Source organism: Peromyscus maniculatus, chromosome 4, assembly GCF_049852395.1.
Source record: "Peromyscus maniculatus bairdii isolate BWxNUB_F1_BW_parent chromosome 4, HU_Pman_BW_mat_3.1, whole genome shotgun sequence".
Taxonomy (NCBI): Eukaryota; Metazoa; Chordata; class Mammalia; order Rodentia; family Cricetidae; genus Peromyscus; species Peromyscus maniculatus.
The window spans coordinates 110050231-110070106 of record NC_134855.1 but is presented as its reverse complement, the minus strand read 5'-3'; the positions used below and the strand labels follow the sequence as shown (position 1 = coordinate 110070106).

General features: G+C 50.9%; 1 protein-coding gene across 2 annotated transcripts in view; it reads left to right on the top strand.

The window, feature by feature from the left end:
* The window catches only part of Rassf2 (Ras association domain family member 2), a 39628-nt gene that overhangs the window by 9448 nt on the left and 10304 nt on the right, over nt 1–19876 (top strand). For both annotated transcript variants that reach the window (XM_016002512.3, XM_006983990.4), the window contains exons 2-7: nt 9785–9875; nt 12633–12708; nt 14641–14792; nt 16995–17083; nt 17904–18064; nt 19489–19590. In XM_016002512.3, coding sequence (XP_015857998.1) covers nt 9817–9875; nt 12633–12708; nt 14641–14792; nt 16995–17083; nt 17904–18064; nt 19489–19590 — 639 coding nt within the window. In that variant the 5' untranslated portion in view covers nt 9785–9816. The remainder of the gene's footprint in view (nt 1–9784; nt 9876–12632; nt 12709–14640; nt 14793–16994; nt 17084–17903; nt 18065–19488; nt 19591–19876) is intronic.

The following is a 19876-nucleotide window of genomic DNA, read 5'->3' as shown; positions in this document are numbered from 1 at the left end:
CTGGCCTCTGCAGCCCCAACTGCTAGGGGAATCCCAGCCCAGCGCCCTGGGGTGGCTCAGTTCTGCGTCTGCCCAGGGGCCCATGGGAGTGAGGTGGCCTGGATAGGAGCTGTGCCTTTGCTAGTAGTGGAGGCTTCTTTCTGAGGGCAGGGGTGCGAGTGAGGGACTGAATGTGGGGCCTGTGATGGAGAAAAGTAGTTTATTCTCTTGACAGTTGCTATGGTTGAGGGTCGGTGGCTGTGACTGCCAGGCCCACGGTCCTGGACAAGGGTCTTTATGCTCTGCCCTGGGCCTGGCTCTTACGGGTCTGCCTCTCCTACAGCCTGTTTGCTGGACCACTCCCTTCCATCTTCCCTTATCCCAACACTCCCAACCTCTGCTGGCTGGTGCCAGACCCAGCCTCTACTGTCTCACTTGCTGAGACCGTCTCAGCCAGGCACTGCACCAGGAACACTGGGCTCCGTGTGACCTTTCATTTCTTCTCTGATGCTTCTTTTGTGGTGTGCGGGGTTAACGCATTTTCCTCCTAGTCAGAATCTCGCCTTCTCGCCCACCTCCCCCATTTGCGCACCCCCCCCCCCAATGCGGTCCTTGGTGACTAACTCCTCTGCTTTCCCCCTTTAATCTCTCTCTCGTAGCATTCACAATGCTTCCGATGCTCTCCTCCTCAGGACCGGATGTGGTCGGAAGATGTACTGTACTTCCCAATGTGCTCCCACCTCAGGGTCTAATCATGACTGCCGAGGTCTCAAGGCTCTCTCCTAATGAAGTGCAGTCTGGAATGTTTAAAGAGTAAAGCTTTGTGTGGGATGCTTTTACCACTGCTCAGCTCCAGCCCTCCCTGTGGTGCCGTGCGCTGCCAGGGAACTCAGGTGCCAAGGATGGAGGTCAGCTGAGGAAGGTGGAGAGTAAGCAAGTCTCAGAAAGGACACGGCCTGGCCAGGACGTGGGCCCCGCATCGGTCAAGGCGTTTAGGCGAAGGCGAAGTGTTGAAAACCTGAATTTGCTCGTGCAAAGTTGTGAAGCGCTGTGTGGAAGGAATCCCTTGTCATCTGTAGATCTTGGCAGGGCCTCAGCCCGCAGCTCAAGTCTCCTTCCTTGAGTGGTGCAAGACGGCTGGGGCTTCCTGTTTGCCATCCGCCCTTCTTCCTGCCTTGTGTGAGGGTGCTGAAGTACAGACGGTCTGGCATGGTCCCCTCTCTGCTCCAGCTCCTCCATAAAGCCTTTATTCTCTTGGGTGACCTGACTGACTAGTTAGTCTTTAGCTCTGTGGTCTGAAGCACTGTGCGGTTGCTCTCAGGGAGGGCCGGCGGGGACAGGGGGTACACAGGAGGGGTAAAGACCAGCCCCCAAAGGGGAAGCTGGGGCCTCTAGCAAGCATTTCCTTTGCATCAGGCCGGAGCCTGGGGCAGATTTCCTCCCTTCTGGTTTGCAAGAAGAGGTGTTTGCACCAGCTCTGGGCCTCCACATCACAATCTCTAGAGATGTTCTGTCGTCTTCTTTCTCTCTGGAAGCACAAGTCACAGGGAGGGATGCTAAATACCAGCTCAGTTCTCTTTCAGACAGTCCTACTCCTTCCTGTTTGAAATACATTTGGTGTTGTCCTGGGTCTACACAGCTCTTTGTCAGATTTCACAGAGGCCCTTCCCCGGATCTATGCTGGTCTGACCTGGAGAGGCTCCCAAAGACGCTGCTAATCATCAGTTTTCGTTGTGGCCTGGACATCATGGTTTTTGGAAATAATCCCTTCACTGTCCTGTTCCCTGATCCATGGGTGCTGGGCACTGAGTGCTACCTTACCCTGTCCCCTCATGGTAGCTGAGGTGGGGATAGGGTGGGGCCTGGTTCCTGCCACACATCCAGGAAGACAGGTTAGGAAAGGAAAAGAGCAACAGCCACCAACGGGACTCTCCATCTGCCTCCCTGTGGGCTGTCCCACCGGGGTCCTGCCTTTCTGTCCTGTATCTGCTTTTCTTCTCCTGGGTCTTTCCAGTGGACAAATAGGAGAGACAGTCTCGGGGCCGAGACAGAACCATAGTGGACTTCTGGGCTCCCTGACCGCAGGGAGTAAGGGCGCCAGCATTGGAAGGAAACAGGACTCAGAAGAGAAGGATCTCGCTGTCTTTGGAGGGAGCTGTGACCTTTCTCAGCTCCGGGGGTTTCTTGAGGCCTGGCCTCTGCCCTTCTCATGGGAAGCTGGGCCTGTGAGTTTCTCAGGCCTGAGCAGCCCCTCACTGATTCTGTGGAGCCTGGTGAGAGAGGCTGGAAATGCCTGTGCGCGAGCCTTGAGGAAGGGAAGAGGGAAGCTTCTTGGAAGGTCAACGATAATGTCATCGCTGGCGGGTCTGTCCCCAACCTCCCACCTGGCTGCTCAGAGCACCAGGCCTGCCTTGGGGGAACAGCTGTTTTACCACAGCCAAGCCAGGAATATTTAATTCCAGACATGGATTGGTGTCATAACCAGAGTTTTAGGGCAAAAACCTGGCTCTGCAGCCATGACTGGCTGGGCTCGGTCACCATCCCACCACGCCACTTAAAGAGAAGACCAGTAATGGCAAAAGTCTGCATCATCAAGCAGTCTGTTGTGAGGTTGACCACTGTCTGGGTTCTGGTCCTTGTGGTGGTCATGACTTGAGGGGTTCAGAGTGGTTGCTTTAGGATACATCTCCTACGGATGGCTGTCACCCTCCCAGGGTGGCCCATCCGGTGAGGCTTTTGCTATTCCTAGAATCCACAGTGACTGCAGGTTTCGGACAGCGATTTGTTTCTGTGCCTTCAGCCTTGAAGAGGGGTGGGCTAGGTGGTCAGACACTCCTTGAGTGGCTAGCAGGCTCGTGCAGAGTCTAGAGTGAGTTTGACCCAAAGTCAAGCACAATGAAGGCAGAAACGCCAGCTTTTATACAGTATCTAGTTACTGATCTCAAACAAGGAGTGCGTGCCTTTTAGACAAAGCTGTTTCTAAAAGTGCCTGTTGGGGTGTGGTGGATATTGCTGGTACCATCCAACCCCTTTTAATATTGCATGCTGAGGGTATTACCCACGTATGTCTTAGCTTGTCCCTATCCTGAGACTGGCTCATGCATGGGATGCCTGGGAGGTCGCTCTTCCTCCCTGGAGGGGGCGGGGCTTTGGGCTAGTGATAGCACTGATGTCCCTGGACAATTCCGTGCTGTTCTTCACACTCCAGGGCCCCTGTGGGAGCAGGCAACTGCTTGCCTCCAAGGGAATCGGCATCATCCCTTAGCTTCCTCCCCTGCCAGCCCAGTCACACGTTTCTCTGGAAGAAACCCCAAGGGAATCCATCCCTCACCCTGAGAACAAGTTCTCCTTCACGGCTGCAGTTGAGTCCAGGCTCTCCGTTGCAGGGGTGATCATTCCTGGGAACCTGGGCAAGGGAGGGCTCAGGATGGGAGCAGCTGGCCTAAGAGGGTGAAGAAGGCCCCACCAGGTTGTATCATAGCTGTTAAGTACGTAAGGAAGGGCAAGCTGAGGGTGAGGGCCTGTTCCTCCAGCACTGTCCTGGCCAGAGGTGGCTGGGTTAGCTCAGAAGGTGAGGGAAATTTGGATTAGGATTTAGAGAACACAGGAGCTTGCCTGGGTCCGAGTTGAAGATGAAAAGCAGACCCAGAAGCTTCTCTGTGGTTGAGCTGTGATCATGGTGAATGACCAAAGAAATATCTTTTGGAGGGACATTCTCTTGGGTTTAGGGAGGGAAGGTGTGGTGTGACCTTGATGTATTTTTAAAGCAAGCAGGCAAGAGGTCATGATTGTTCTCCATTTGGGACAAACTAGGCCCCTCTGACAACTGGGTGGCATGATAGGGGAGTTTGATAGTGCTAAGGAGAATCCAGAACAGTCTGCTAATATATGAAACCAGTACCAGAGGGAAATCTGACTGGTTGGTAGTCTCACGGTGAGTTCAGTGTGGGGCCTGGGCGGCCTGTGTCCAACTGTAGTCACATTTCCAAATATCTTAGCAGACATGCTCTGTATTTAGGGGACATTCAGTCTTCACCTTAGTTTCTGACTTAGAAGTCCTGTGTGGTGATATCCCTGTTCACAGAGGGTTAGTAGAGGCAAAGGTTTAGACTGCCAAGGAGCAGCTCCATATTAGTAATTGTTTGAGTGAATTCTGTTCTCTCTCTCTCCCTCCCTCTTCCCCCCACCTCTCTCTTTCTCTCCAGGGCTTCTCTATGAAGTCCTGGCTGACCTGAACTCTCTACATAGACCAGGCTGGCCTTGAACTCACAGAGATCTTCCTGCCTCTGCCTCCCATGTGCCAGGATTAAAGGCGTGTGCCTCTGCACCCTGATTGCCCTTTCTTTCTTGTCCCTTCTCCTTCCCTCTTTTTCTCTTTTCTTCTCTCTCTTTTTCCCTCTCTTCCATCTTTTCTCACTGTGGAAAGTCAGAGGGAGTTTCTGCCCTGTACCTAGGATGTGATGCGCCTAGCTGATGTGACCTCTGTCTTTCTTCTTGTCTTTCCTACAAAGACATGGCAACCCCCAGTTTGGTCCCAAGGCATTGTGGGACATGATGCTTGTAAATGATTCCTCCAAGGCATTTGGAGTACAGCAACCTACAAATTCTAGATAATAACAGGGAAGACAGGAGCTGCCATGTCCCTCTTTCAAAGGCCTAGAAACTGTGGGTAACCCTTGGAGGAAGTCTCCAATGGAACCCACATTTCAACTCTACCAGCCATCTTCCTTTGGCCCTCCTCCTCCTGTCAGGAACTTAACTCTAAACTTCATTCCACTGTTACGATGCCTCTGGGGCTTGCCCTGCAGTGTCTGTGTCTGTGTGTGTGTGTGTGTGTGTGTGTGTGTGTGTGTGTGTGTGTGTGTGTGTGTGAACTTAGCTTTATCTTTCCAGCTGATTGGGAGTAGTTGGGGATCTGGAGAGATGGTTGGAAACTCTGTGGAGAGAGATGCAGATCCCGGAAACATGGTAAGGAGACGCTGGGTCCTGCAACAGCATGGTAACCTGCAGGAGTATTCTCTTTACACTCCACGAAGTGTAAAAACAAGAAAAAGAAATGTGAGGAGGAGAAGGCGGGCCAGAGGAAACAGGGTGGCCTAGCGTGAGTCTGAAGGGCGGACTTCTTACCCAGAGAGAACAGCAGACCATTTCTGGCTGTGCCGTGGTGAGCTTGCCATGTAGCCAGAAAGAGTGTGAGGCCCTGGAGAGTCTCTACAATTGGGGCTGCCAGGTGACTTGATTCTGTTAATCTGGCAGGTAAAAATGGTCACAAGAGGGGTGGAAGATTTTTCAAAGATTTATTAATAACTTGAATTGATAAAGTCCCTCGTCTGTCGTATGCATTGGGAATATTACCCCCTATTGCCTTTTGACTTCCTATGGGGTTAAATTTTTTTTTTTTTTCCAAACGGAAGTTGAAAACCTTGATAGTTTTTTTTTTTTTTTAATTATTATGTTTCTGGATTTTGAGTCTTGACTGAGAAAGGTTTTTTTTCCTCCTCATATCTAGTTTAACACACACATATCATTCGTTCACCATTTTATGATTTTAATATTTAAATTCCTGTGCATGTATAATCTTTCGGTGGAAGGCATAAGAGAGAATTCATTTCCCATCTCCACCTCTTCCCTCTCCAAAGGCCAGCCAGCCCTCTAGTGACACTTTTGGCTACTGTGTCTTTCTCTGTTATTTAAAGATGCTGCTCACATTCTGTGTTTCCAGATCTATTTGGGTCTAATTCTGGATGTGTATTGTTTGGTTGATCTGCCTATTTTGCCTCTAGTATCAAGTAGATTTTAATAACTACATGGAAACCTTCTATTCTCTAATTGGTATTCCCAGTAGGTTTAAGAGGATGTGGTATCAAAAGGGAACTGTCTGAAGAGCAGGGTAGATTGCTTTCAGATGCAAAACAAAATTACTAAATTATAGGTTATGATGGAGGCAATGAACAAAGAGAGCTTTATAGAAGATACACTTGGTGAGTTAGAGACCAGCTAAATAATTCCAAAGAAAATAAGGGATGGAAATTATGGGTGAAAATAGTATGAAGCTTGGAAGATGGATGAATTGATGGATGGATGGATGGATGGGGGGATGGATGGATGGATGGGAGGATGGATAGATAGATAGATAGATAGATAGATAGATAGATAGATGATAGATAGAGAAGGATGATAGGTAGAGACAGATAGGAGGATAGGAGGGTGGGTGGGGAGATGATGGGTGGTTGGGGGGATGAATAGATCAGAGGATGGATGAATGGTACTGGATAGAGGGGATAAGCATTTTCAGAAGAACCAATAATGGAAAGAAGAGCAGAATTGGGCAAAGAAAAGAATAAAATATTACTTCCTCTGTGTTTGAGGTGAGAAAAGAGCTGGTGACCAGTCTCATTCTTTACCATTAATCTGATTGTCACTGGAACCTGCCTATAGAGTGACTCTGACCGAGGTCCCCTACGACTCCCATGTAGCTCCAGTCAGGCTCCAAGTGTCTGTCTGTTCCCTGGACTTCACCACCAGCTCCTGGCTCCACTATCACCCTGTTAGACACCCTGTTCTAAAGGCTTTCAGAACACCACATCTCTTGTTTCCCCTCTGTCCTCAAGGGGCTCCTCTCCCTCTGCCCACTCTCTTGGCTGGGCTCCCTGGAAGCTTGCCCTAACCCTCTCCATTCTCGTGATGTTATCTGTTCTAACTCAGAGGCTCACACTCCCCTCTTGTACAAAGGGTGTGTGTTGTTGGTTGTTTTTTACTCTTTGGCTCTTTGGGGAGCCCACCGCCCAGCTCCCAGATGAATCACCTGGAGTCTCACTCTTTCTTATGAACACCTGGCCTTAGCTTGGCTTGTTTCTTGCCAGCTTTTCTTAACTTAAATTATCCCATCTATCTTTTGTCTTCGTGCTTTTACCTTTCTCTATTTCTGTATACCTTTTCCTTCCTTCTTACGCCCCCCCCCCCCCAGTATCAGAGCTTTATTTAGGAGGAAGGGCAGAGGACAAAAGAACCAGGCCTGAAGGGAAGCATGTGCAGAGAGCAGAGAGAGGGAAAGAGAGATAGTTTGGACAGGAGAGAGAACAGAGAAGGTCCTTTTCCTTCCTTCTTATTCCGTGTCTGGTTCTGTGGCTGGGTGGCTGCCCCACCCCTCTCCACCCCCACCCCCACCCCTGCATCCTCCTCTCCTTTTCTCACTCCTCCATCTCTTCCCAGATTTCTCCCCCCATTTATTCTCTCTTTCTGCCAGCCCCGCCCATTCTTTCTCCTGCCTCGCTATTAGCCATTCAGCTCTTTATTAGACCCATCGGTGTTTTAGGCAGGCAAAGTAACACAGCTTCACAGAGTTAAACAAATGCAACATAAAAGAATGTAACACATCTTTGCCTCACTAAACAAATGTTCCACAGCATAAACAAATGTAACACATCTTTAACTAATATTCCACAACAGGTGTGTTCCTGCCTGGACACATCTACCCTGTACTGATGTCATCACCCTCTTGCCAATGACACCTGGGGTGAGTGTGTGTGTGTGTGTGTGTGTGTGTGTGTGTGTGTGTGTGTGTGTGTGTCACTGAATCCAGTTGGCCCCCAGGACCCAACCTAAACTCAGATGTGTCCTTCCTGTGGGCCACCACGGTCTTGCCCTCCCTTGACAGAACTCTTTACTCCTCCGTCTCTCCAACCTGCACACTGAGGGCGGGGAAACTGTTTGCTTTGCACAGCTAGGCACACAGTGAATGAATGCTAATGGAATGTGGAAACCTGCAAGCGCAAAGGAAGAGGACTTTTGGGGTATTTGCTAGATAAGAGTAACGACCACTTAAAAAGGAAAGGAAAGCTTTTTAAACAGTCTGCCTGACCTGTTGCTTTCTCTTCTTTCTGCACTGTGCATACTTACTTGTTTTTATAGTCAGATTATGCTGGGTTTTTGGGAAAACACAAATATTTAGAACTCAGACCCCATTGTGTCCTAAGGGTCCCACTGTTGGGTACACAGATGGGCTATGCCTCTCACTCAGGCTGAGGAAGCCTTTTATTCATTTCCCATAGTTGCTGGAGCAAATCACCCAGACCTGGGGCCTTAAAACAACACAGATTTATTGTCTGACAGGTCTGCAGGTCAGAAGTTTGGCTCACTTCTCTTGGAGTCAAAGTCAAGGTATGATCAGGGCAGGCCCCTTCTGTTCCCACGAAACAGTGAATTCAGTTTAATGATAGACATGCTGAAGTGTGTCAGGGAAGGTGCCTGGTGCCTGTGGTGCCTCAGAAATAACAGGGTTGTTGGTAACTGTCAGGAAGGCAGAATAGGCACCTGCCAGAGCAAGTATGTATGGTAAAGTGGTGAGGACGGGCTGGCCACCAGCCAAGTCTTACCTGCTGTCATTTTTACTTTTTAATGTTTTTTTCCTTTTGTTTTCTTTTTTTGACATTTATCTATTTTTATTTGATGTGTAGACGTATATTACCTACATGTGTATCTGGGCACTGAGTGTGTGCAGTATCCACAGAGGCCAGAAGAGGGTATCGGATCCCCTGGGACTGGGGTTATATTCAGTTGTGAGCTTCTATGTGGGTGCTGGAAATCCAATCTGGATCCTCTGGAAGAGAGTCAATGCTCTTAACTACTGAGACATCTCTCTAGCCCTGGGAATTCTCTTAATAAAATATTTGGAGAGGGGGGAGGCCAGTGGTGTCACTACTGAGAGAAAGCAGCCTTTTACTCATTTACAGGGGGCACTGAGTAATATCTAGAGACTCGGCTCTTCTTTTGTGCACATAATCTCACTGTAGTCTACGCTTGTCCAGAACTTGCCGCGTAGTCTGGGCTGGCCTCAAACTCATGACCCTTCTTGCTTTGGGCCACCGTACTCAGTGTTAGACACCTTTGTGATAGTCATGCCTGGGGCTGTGCTACTGGTTTTGAGCAGAAAGAGGAGCAGGGAGACTGGCAAGCATCTTCCGGGGCAGAGGGCAGACCCACAACAGAACACAGTCCAGCTGCACATGTCAGTGGGTGAAGGCTAGACCCACAACAGCTGCACATGTCAGGGGGTGAAGGCTAGACCCACAACAGAGCACAGTCCAGCTGCACATGTCAGTGGGTGAAGGCTAGACCCACAACAGCTGCACATGTCAGGGGGTGAAGGCTAGACCCACAACAGCTGCACATGTCAGGGGGTGAAGGCTAGACCCACAACAGAGCACAGTCCAGCTGCACGTGTCAGTGGGTGAAGGCCGAGAAGCCCTGGCATATTATGTAGCAGATTTGAATATATGCTTTCATATACGTGGGCTGTGTAGACATATGCATATGTTACTGTGACATGAAATTAAAGAATGAGACCGTTTCCTAATTCATTACTTGTTTTCCCAAGTAATGAACTGCCTTCACACTCTGCACTCCAGTGGCACTCACGGAGCTGTGCTGTACTGCTTTATTTGGCTTTATTTGGACATTTCAGGTGGTTTCCTGTCCTAGGTCAACTTCAGTAGACTTTGGGATGTCCCTGCCAGATGAGACTCTGTTCCATGTGGCAGATGTCCTTTCAGAGAGAAGACTCATTGGCCATCCTTGGGACCAACTTTGTTTTCCTTATTTTCCTTGGCTGGGGCGGAGGTCATGCTCTTTCTTTCCTGTGGGTGTTTTTTTTAGGGCGTGAGGCCAGCGGGAGGCAGTATGGCATCTCATCAGCTCTGGCTGTGGATCTGGGGGAAGGAGAGCCATTCCAGCTGATTTTGTCTCCTTCTGTCTCCACCAGGGTCACAACCTGGCTCTAAACCCTAGTTTCTCCTTTCGATTACAGGCCTCTTCTTCTGATGAAAAGAGAAGGGAAAGATGGACTACACTCACCAAACTGCCCTAGTCCCGTGCGGACAAGACAAATACATGTCCAAGTAAGATGTCTTGTCGTATTGCTCGGCCATTGCTGGGACTCCGCGGGTAGACAGAGGCCACTGGGAGAGGAGTTTCACTTGTGGGAGCAGCTGAGACGCTCAACGTGGACTAGGGAGATCAGCGGCAAGATAACCAGCAGCCGTAGATGAAAACATGCCTCAGGGAACCTAGCCTGACCAGTAAAGGGGTGGTAGGACACAGCACCTTTGGGAACTCAAACGAGGCTTCCGGAAAGAGGAGTTGGCTGACGGCTGCTTGCTGGGCTCTGAATGTGTGTTACCCCACCCTACCCCACCCCACCCCATCCCTCCATTTCCCTCCGAAGTCTAAAGCCTATGGTGATGGATTGGGATGTGGGCTTCTGTAGGGGTGGAACCCTTATCTCTGAAGTAGTGAACGAACGGCCTTAGAAAAGCCGGGGGGTGTTGGCTTATCCTTCTGCCACGTGAGGAAGCAGGGAGGAACCAGCCTTTGCTGAATGCTGAATCAGCTGTAGCCTCCTCCTGGACTCCTCAGCCTTAGCTGAGAAGTGAAATCCTATTGTTTTCAGGCCCCTCAGTCTATAGCCTTCTGTCACAGCTCCCATAAATGGACACAAACACGGCTCACGGCTCCTCCTGGGCTGTTGCCTACGGAAAGACCAGGCTGCCATAGTGTGCCATGGACTGCCATGGCTCTGACTAAAAGAGGCACAGGTACCCTCTGAATAAAAGAGGCAGGGTCGGTGGGGCGTGGTGAAATGCACCTTTAATCCCAGCAGCTTGGAAGGTGGAGGATTGCCAGTTCAAAGCTAGCCTGGGCTGTGGTGAGTTCAAAGCCAGTCAGGGTAACTTAGTAAAATCTTACCCCAAAATCAAAAAGAAGGAGCTGGGGGTGTAGCTCTGGCTACACTTGCCTAGCACCCCCAAGACCCAGTTCATTCATACTATGAGGAAGGAAAAAGGAGAAGGGACTGGTCCATGGCTTTCTGTACGTTAATGTCTCTGGAACAGGCTTTGTTGCTAAAACGACAGAGGTTGAGGAGACATTGATTCCAGTCTCCTTGAGATTGAATCCAGGGCCTCATAGATGAGAGGCAAACCCTCCACACTAAGCTGTGCCTTCAGTAGGGACTTTACCTCTTGGATACTTCCCATCTTTAAAAATTATTTAGCTCATCTGAGATGAAATTGTTTTAGACAATACACTTAGTCACATAGTGATGCCTGTTGTATGAGATCCAGAACATTCTCGAATCTTCACCAAAGGGTTTCCCTGGGGACTTCTAGTGAGCAGGAATTTTGAATAGCACAGTGAGCCTTTGATTGGGGTTTTGTGGAGTCACATTTTTCTCTAACTCAGTCCAGCTTGTGCGGAATGACTCCTTCACTGAGGTTTGACTTGCCTGAGTTTCAAGGGCTCTCCAGTGGGTTTGACTTCCACTGGGGCCCACACTCTCTCCATTGAGGTCATAATCTTCCTATTGGCCTGCTGGGTTTAGAAGGGCTGAGCTCTGCCACCTCTTCCCTGGGAAGCAGGCAGACACACAAGATGGGCAGCCTCCCAAGCTGGTACATGTATCAAGAGTAGATCGCCAGGGTCCCGAAGGCTCCTCTGGCCCATCTCTATTTACTGCTCCCCAACAGGTCTGGCTTCTTACACTGAACGTAAGACACACGAGATTCATCAGTGTAGTGTGTATATCCATTGCTGGGTTACTCCATTGTGACATAACTCCCTTTATTCATCTAGTCTGTTGGTAGGCATTTGCCAACCCTAACAGGGCTTTGTCAATGAAGGCCAGTGTCGGGGACAAACACCTCCCCACCCCTTGCAAGCCTCTTGGCCTGCAGTGGGACGATCCGTAAGAGGGGTGAAGAATGAAACTCAGGACGGTGCCGTCTCTGCAGACACTGGGTCAAGCCCTCCAGGGACTGACCTCATGGCTTACTTTCCTTACACATTTAAACATAGTAGAACTTGTAACCTCTGACCTTTACAATAAGAATGGATTCTATTGGCTGATAAACAGAACTCAGGGCTAGGGCCTAGAGAAGGATTTGTGATGAGCATAAGGATAGATTTTTATCGGTGGAGGATGCCAAGTACATGGGGCCCCTTTCATAAAGATGTGATCTATTTACTGTAGGAAAATGGTCTAAACAATGCTTAGGATATTGAGAGGATTCAGGTGGAGGCTGCCTCCTAATAGAATAGCAAAGAATCACCAGGCTGATTGACCACTTTTTACTCTGGCATTCCAGGTGACTAGGCATCTTCCATTTCCTTCCATTGAAGAAAACAGGCTTTTGTGATTGACAGTCTTGGTTTCTCCAGTGCTTTAAGCTGAGCCTCCAAGTCATCCCTATCAACTCCCTAAAAGGGCTAGAAGTCTCAGAGCTTTGTGAAAGCCGATAGCGGTCACCCTGTCCTCACTCACAGCAGAAAGAGAGAAGAAAGGCCAAAGAGAGGCAGGGGAAGTCCTGCTGGCATGGAAGGGCATTTGTCTGAGTCTGTGACTGATAGCTGTTTGTCTGTGGGCTGGGGCCCAATGCTGGAGATGCTGGTCTTTGTCTACAGGCTGCCATGATGTTCCCAGGCTGCTTCCTAATGTTGATCTTGACCCTGATCATGTGTGTGTGTGTGTGTGTGCGTGCGTGTGTGCACACCCATGTGTTCATATTCTCAAAGGACTGCTGAGGCCGGTTGGGGGGTGAGCAAGAGAGGGAATGATTGCCCTGTGATGGCTTCAGCTGGCCATGTAATTCTCCCCCAAGGAATGAACTTCTCCTACATCTGAAGACCTACAACTTGTACTATGAAGGCCAGAACCTGCAACTCCGACACCGAGAGGTAAGGTGCCCCACAGGAGGCCTGGAGGCGCCTGCCCTGGTAGGGCCCAGTCTCTTTCTTGTCCCTTCTGCTATAGCAAATGACCCTAGGATTTGGGATGTCAGTGGGTCTCCTTCTCTTTATTCATCCTGTATCTGTTTCTGTAAACTATAAAGACGCTTGTTAGAATAATTTCAGTTGTTCTTGGCTAACTGGAACACATTTTCAAGGGATCAGCCCCTGGTGATTTAGTTCATAGGAAGAGAGAGCAAGTGGTGAATGTCAGTTGCTAAGGCAAGCTGTTGGGGCATAGAATACAAGGTACTGTGGCCCTTCCCTGTCCCGTAAAGCACTTCACTTAGAGTCCTCTTGCCGGTCAAATCCCACCCTGCTACTAAGCAAAGTAAAGGAGCGATGCCAGTCCTGGCCGGCCGGAAACCATATAAACAGCCCCGCCTACATAAAGCCTTCCTCCTTAAGAGCACCAAATGCCCTGACACTGTTACATTCCTCGCCCATCTTGTTTAGTCTCACCCTCCCCGTGAGGATGATCCTTTGGCCCAAGTCGGCTGATCACTAAACAGATGTTTGTGGCCCCTGTTCTGGCACTCATGAGAGCTTGGGTTCAGAAGGGAGGAAAAAAGCCTGACCCTGCTTCTGTCCTTGCATTGCTTTGTGCAGCCGTGACTGCACAGCCTGGCAGACAACTTAAAAAGAGAGAGGTTGAATTTGCGCTCACGGTTTCAGTGGTTACTTGGCTTCATGGTCCAAGTAGAACATGCTGGTGGTGGGAGCATGTGGCCGGAGAATGTCTTCACCTCATGGCAGATAGGAAGTAGAGACATGTGGGAAGTTACTAGAGAGCAGATATAACCTTCGGTGACCCACTTCCTCCACTTAGACGCTCCTTCCTAAGGTGTCCACCAGCAAGGAGCCAAGGGTTTGGCCCATAGCCTGTGGGAACATCTTGTAATCAAACCAGAAAGACCCTGTAGCTGCTCTCCAAGATCTCACAGCCTGAATAGGATTGGAGGGCTGCGTTTGGGGAGGTCTTACATTGAACATCTTGTTAGTCAACAACCTTTTGGTATAACTTAGAAATTCCGGAAGGATTTATTCACCTCTTGGGAAGTGTTGCGGTGTGTTAGATTATGACAAGCACAAGGGAGTTTCGCTTTAAAAAAAATAATCAGATCAGCACGGCAGCTGGCAGACACTTGACACCTTTTAAGGCAACGGTTCTGCTCCAGGAGCGTGTTCTGTAAGTAAACTTGGGGCAGGCTTTGAGTCTCCATCACCCAAAGTCAGGTCGGATTGCTAAACACAGGAAAACAGCCAGCTCAAGGGTTTTCTTCTTGCTTCTAATTAGTAAGGCCAGTCTCTGTTACTTTAAGGGCCTGACCCTCTCTCCTTCTCTCCTTCTTTCCATTTTTGGTTTTTTTCATCTCTCCCTCCCTCCCTCCCTCCCTCCCTCCCTCCCTCCCTCCCTCCCTCCCTCCCTCCCTCCCTCTTCCTCCCTCCCTCCAAACATGTCTTTTTTAGTTAGGTGCTCATTCTGTAGCTCATACTGGCAAGGAGCTGATAGCAATCCTTCTGCCTCAGCTTCCTGAGCACTGGTACCCGAGGTATGAGCTATTACACCTGGCCATTGTATTCTGACTTCCTTAAAGTCATCAGGATAAGACCCTACAAAGGTTTGATGCATTGCGCATCTGGATCTCAAGCAAAGAAACAGGATTTGGGGAGCTTGTTGCTGGGGAATCTCCCAACATGCTGCCGAGAGCCTTCCCTCAGCTCAGCTCCTTCCCAGAAACCTTTGTGCTTCTGACCTTTGAGGTCAGCAGCAGGGAGCTAGAGACTTCACCAAAGAGCGAGCCTCAGAGCTAGGATTGGCACACCACGGGCATCCCGTGGGTCCACTCTGGGCTCAGCACCCTGGGGGCTTCATGATAGGAAGAAGACGAGTTCATCGTGGAGGGGCTGCTGAATATCTCCTGGGGGCTGCGCAGACCCATTCGGCTCCAGATGCAGGATGACCACGAACGCATCCGTCCCCCTCCGTCCTCTTCCTCATGGCACTCTGGCTGTAACCTGGGCGCACAGGGGTGAGTGAGGGGAGATGAGTTTGAGGGTGTCTGGGGCTCCTGGTCCAGATCCTAGAACCCCCACTGCTACCTGCCATGGTTTTGGAAGGGGGAGGTAGAGGCCTCTGACATGACTCCACAGGCACAGAGTGAGGAGGTTCTGAGTCAGCAAGGGGAGTGGGGGGCACTGAGGAGTGGGGGGCACTGAGGAGTGGGGGGCAGGGGGTCCTCCCTCAAAGGTTCCTCTTTTTTTTTTTTTTTTTTGATTTTTCGAGACAAGGTTTCTCTGTGTAGTTTTGGTACCTGTCCTGGATCTTACTCTGTAGACCAGGCTGGCCTCGAACTCACAGAGATCCGCCTGGCTCTGCCTCCCAAGTGCTGGGATTAAAGGCGTGCGCCACCACTGCCCAGCTTTTTTTTTTTTTTTTTTGTGAAAGGTTCTTTCTTGTTAGTGGCTCACTGATCCAAGTTTGCAGGCTTCTGACAGGGCGCCAGCCCGCACACATCCTCCCGGCTGGAATGGGCCTGCTCCAGGGACATCTAGGATTTGAACCTGCTGATCAAAGCTCTCTCAATCTTAGTGGAACCTAATGAAAGCACAGGAATGTTCCGTCTGAGCCAACCATGTGAGGTCAGCCAGGGGTCTCCGGTACACCTGGAACAGGTCATGGCACACAGGCAGCGTTCTAGGAGGCCTCCCATTGGTCCTCACTGCAAGTCCCGTGCAGACCGCGTCCGGTCTCCCACCTTCGGTGGCCAGACGAACAGCTGGTTGCCAGCACCCGGCAGATCTTTTGTTCTCTCTGGGACTTCAGTTTTAGGATCAAGTCACTAGCCTTGTTCCCCTTGAAACTTGCTGAGGTGGGTGGCGTTCGGGCCAGAGCCTGGGTGGAGTGGGTGGGTTGGCTGCTCAGCTAAAACCACAGTGACGTGCTTTCTGCTTGAAAGGGGGAACTGAGCCCTCCCTCTCTGCTGGCTGCCTGGAACAATGTGACATTCCACAGCCAAGTGTATCATTCTCCTTAGTTGAGAAATATCTGCAGAACAGCCAAACCCTCCAATCAACCTTGGCTCTTCCCAAGAGAACGGAAGGAGGGAGGTTGTTGCCCCGCCCACTGGGCATGGGGAAGCCTGGGCAGGGCTTTTGGGCTTGTTCTCAGCACTTTTACTGTGCCTCTGGGCCAGACCCTCCGTGCCCGGCACTGACCTCTAGACTGTTACATTCTGTTCTTCAATAAGAGGAGTTTAAAAATCCCGTTTTTCCCCATGCCCTGGGCTGCAGCTGCCCAGGGGTCCTTCAGTAGGCACTCTTGTTTTTTCTCCACTCCCCATGATAACAAGCTGGTTCTTGAAGCCTGTAAATATTTTAAGGGCTTTCAGAAGCATGTCCCAGATGCCAGCACAATGTATATGTTGCCTACAGGACTGTGTGTGGGGTGCCAAGGCCAGTTTCTGCTCTGGACCCCAGAGAGAGGGGTGCCACCTGGGCCAAGCGCCTGCCAATCTCTGGAGGCTGCGGACTGAGGCTTGCTTGGCGGCCTTAGAAATTCCTGCAGCTTTCCAGCTTTCTTTTTCTTCCCTTGATGCCATCCTCCCAGGAACACAGGCTTTAGAAAGCCCCACTCACCTCACCTCGGTCCTTCTTGTCAAACAGGGCTCTCTCCCTTCAGAGCGAACCCCCTGTTGGTTTCGGGTATGTTTTTCTGAGCTGCCTCCACTTCTCTTTGGGGCCCCCAGTCAAACCTGGCTCTCAGCTCAGGTGACCTGTTGTGGTCCCTTCTCCGGCTCGCAGCCCTGAGAGCATTGCTCGCTCCCGAGGGTAGATAGTTCCTGAGATATTCTTCCAAAGAAAGAAAGAAAGAAACCCAGCCTGGAATCGTGTCCTGAGAAAATGAGCTGTAGACCCCACACGTTGCTTTGAGACTCGGTGCAGGCCACACACAGGCTTTGTTCTGGGTCTGATGATGGATTGGGAGCTCGTGCTGGTGCAGGTGGAGATGGCCACCTTTCTCCCGAGTTCCCCGCCTCCATCCAGCATTAGAATGTGCCAGCCCCCTGGATGCTCACTCAGGGCAGCCTGCCGGCCTCCTGTCTGACCGATGGGTGCTAGTGCCCTCCTGCATGGCGTGGGCACAAGCTTGCTCCCATTGCAGGAAGGGGGCCGTGAAATTGGGACGTGACCTCTCAGGGGCTAAACGAGTCTGTCCTGTTTGCTACCTTCAGCTCCACCCTGAAGCCCCTCACCATGCCCACCGTTCAGATCTCAGAAGTGGATGCACCTGCTGAGAGCAGCGAGACACTCAGCCCCACGGGTATGTGAACAGAGAGGAGCCTCCAGCTAGAGGCCATTTGAGTGACAACGCCATGCTTCAACCTGTGACTTGGTGTAAATATATCAAACCCACATGGACCAGTATCTTTTTTTTTTTTAAGTTGAAAGAATTTTAAATCTCTCACCTCCTCCCCTTTAGTTTCCCTCCCTTAAAGCAACCTGCAGCATCCTTCCTGATGGAACAGGCAAATATGTGCAAATTCACACAAATCCAGGCAGACGGCCTGCTGCCGCCACTTGGAGTGGGCATGGCTCCTTCTCATCCTATCTCGGGACAAGTGACAGCTTTTGTCAGAAGCCCCATTCCCCCAGACCCCTCACCAATAGCAGCCACCATTTGACTTCCTGTCTCTGTGACTTTGTCTGCTCTGAGCGCCTCGCGTGAGTTGACTCACAAAGCACACACCCTTTCATGACTGGCTAATTTCAACCCAGCCGTCAAGGTCCTTCCATGCTGTGCCCCGTGGCAGCTTGGTCGCAGCATCCTGCACGCCCTTAGGTCATGCTTAGCCTGAGTCAGGCACTGTTCTCGGCCCTGTTCTATGTGTTAACTTACACCCTCACTGTGATTCCACAAGCAGAGACTCTTGTTGCCCCTTCAGAAAACCGAGGCACGAGAGGCCAGGGAAGCAGGGCGGGGAGAGAGCTGAGCCCGGAGAGCCTGCTCTGAGGCCTGAGCTGGGAACCTATGCACTGCTAACTCCTCAGTAAACTGCGTGTTGTGAATCCTCCGGCAGGCAATCATTTCATAAAGGGAATCGGGTTCAAGCAAACAGTTCACGTCTCCTCTTCCTCCTCAGACTCGAGGGGCCTGAAGCCTGTGCAGGAGGACACCCCACAGTTGATGCGCACGCGCAGCGATGTTGGGGTGCGTCGTCGGGGCAATGTGAGGACATCCAGTGACCAGCGGCGCATCCGACGCCATCGTTTCTCCATCAACGGCCATTTCTACAACCACAAGGTAGAGGAGAAACCTCGGGGACATCACTACTTTCTGGGCATCTGCTGCTTCAGTGCTTATGGCCATGTGGTCGTGGGTGGGGGCGGCGGGCGCGGGACCCAGGAAGCCAAGAAATTTTGGTTTAGTCTAAAGGCTGTGAGTGTGATGGAGGCTTTTGCTGGCTCCTTGAGAGATTCAGGACTTCTGGGTGAGGAATAGTCCCCACTAGGTGTGGGAGATCTCAGTAACCTATGAAGCAGACGCAGCTTTCAGAGTTCCATGAGGACGTCTCATGGACCCTTCCCTTGCCTTGGCAGGTCAATCTGTGTAGTTAATTCCTGCTCCCACCCCTGGCCTCCCCCAGCACCCAGCACGCTGTGCTTTTCCTCCTAGTGTGAGAAACAGTGATCTTCACTACATAATGAGAGGACTAGAGACCCCGTAGTGAAAGTACAAGAGTGCAAAAGTACAAAAAAGTGCATTTCATGACTTTGCAAAGTCAGTAGCATCCTAGAGAAAAGGTAGGCAGGCTGGAGGGCCGTTTGGTACAAAACAAGGGTTTTTATATTCCTAATCACATTTAACCAGTCTTTAAGTTCCCAATTGGCTGAGTTCGTTAGAGAGGTACAATTCCCCGTCCTATTGGCTCAGGATGCAAACCTTTCTAATTTCTAGCCTGGGACTTGAATTTCCCTCCTTTTCTGCCCCATGGGCTCAGTTGGGTAGCAGACTGCCTGTAGCTTTTCAACTGCTAGGATGGACCGAGAGTGTTCGACTAAGTAAGCACTGGTACCAGCAGGAGAAGACGAGGGCTGGGTGCTGGTACCGCCTGCCTCTCTGTGATTCTCCGACAAGCTATGAATGTACCCCCTGAAAATGGGCTGTAATGATTTGTTCTTCTCTGCTGCCACCTGACCCCCTGAGCTGATGACTGTTTTTGAGCAAGGCTACAGGTCTCAGTTCAGCCCAGTGTACTGCCATCTCGGGGACCCCAAGCCAGCTAACCCTCCCTTTCTTTCCCCTGCTTAAATCCCACCAGAAGAAGCAAGTGCGTGGTAGGAGGGTGGTCGGAGACTATCTCATGCCCAAGTGCATGGTGGGAGGCTGGCCGGAGACCACCTCATGCCCAAGTGCATGGTGGGAGGCTGGGCGGAGACCACCTCATGCCCAAGTGCATGGTGGGAAGGAAGGGTCTCTGTGAATATTTTGCTTATCTGGTCTCACCTCTAACCCTGCTCTTTGGAGCTCAATTTCCCAGGTGAGCATAGTCTGAGCTGGGGAAACTCTAAGGGCCACTTTGTCCACGTTCATGCCTGATGCTGGCCAGAGTGTCTGGGGCTCTCCTCAAGTACATTTCCAGTTCTGTCGCTGGGCCCCTCACTCACTGGTTTGATACTCAGGCCTTGTCCCCACTCCTCCCCTAAGCCAGACCCCTCTGTTGACAGACATCGGTTTTCACACCAGCCTATGGCTCTGTCACCAACGTCCGCATCAACAGTACCATGACAACCCCCCAGGTCCTGAAGCTTTTGCTCAACAAGTTTAAGGCAAGTTCTCTCGGTGGGCTGTGGGCCTCAGGGCTGTCAGGGTGGGGGCGGGGGTGGGGTGGGGGGCGAGGGCAGGGGTGGGGGCAGGGGCGGGAGCTGCTTGCTGAGTTCTCCCAGGATTCTCCAACCCCAGATCCATTGTCTAGGGAATGGTGCCACCCACAGTGAGCAGATCCCCCGCCTCGATTAACATCAGGATAGTTCCCACAGACCTGCAGACTCTAGCCATCCCTCTTTGAGGCTCATTTTCCAGTGATTCTAGATTATGTCAAGATGACAATTAAAA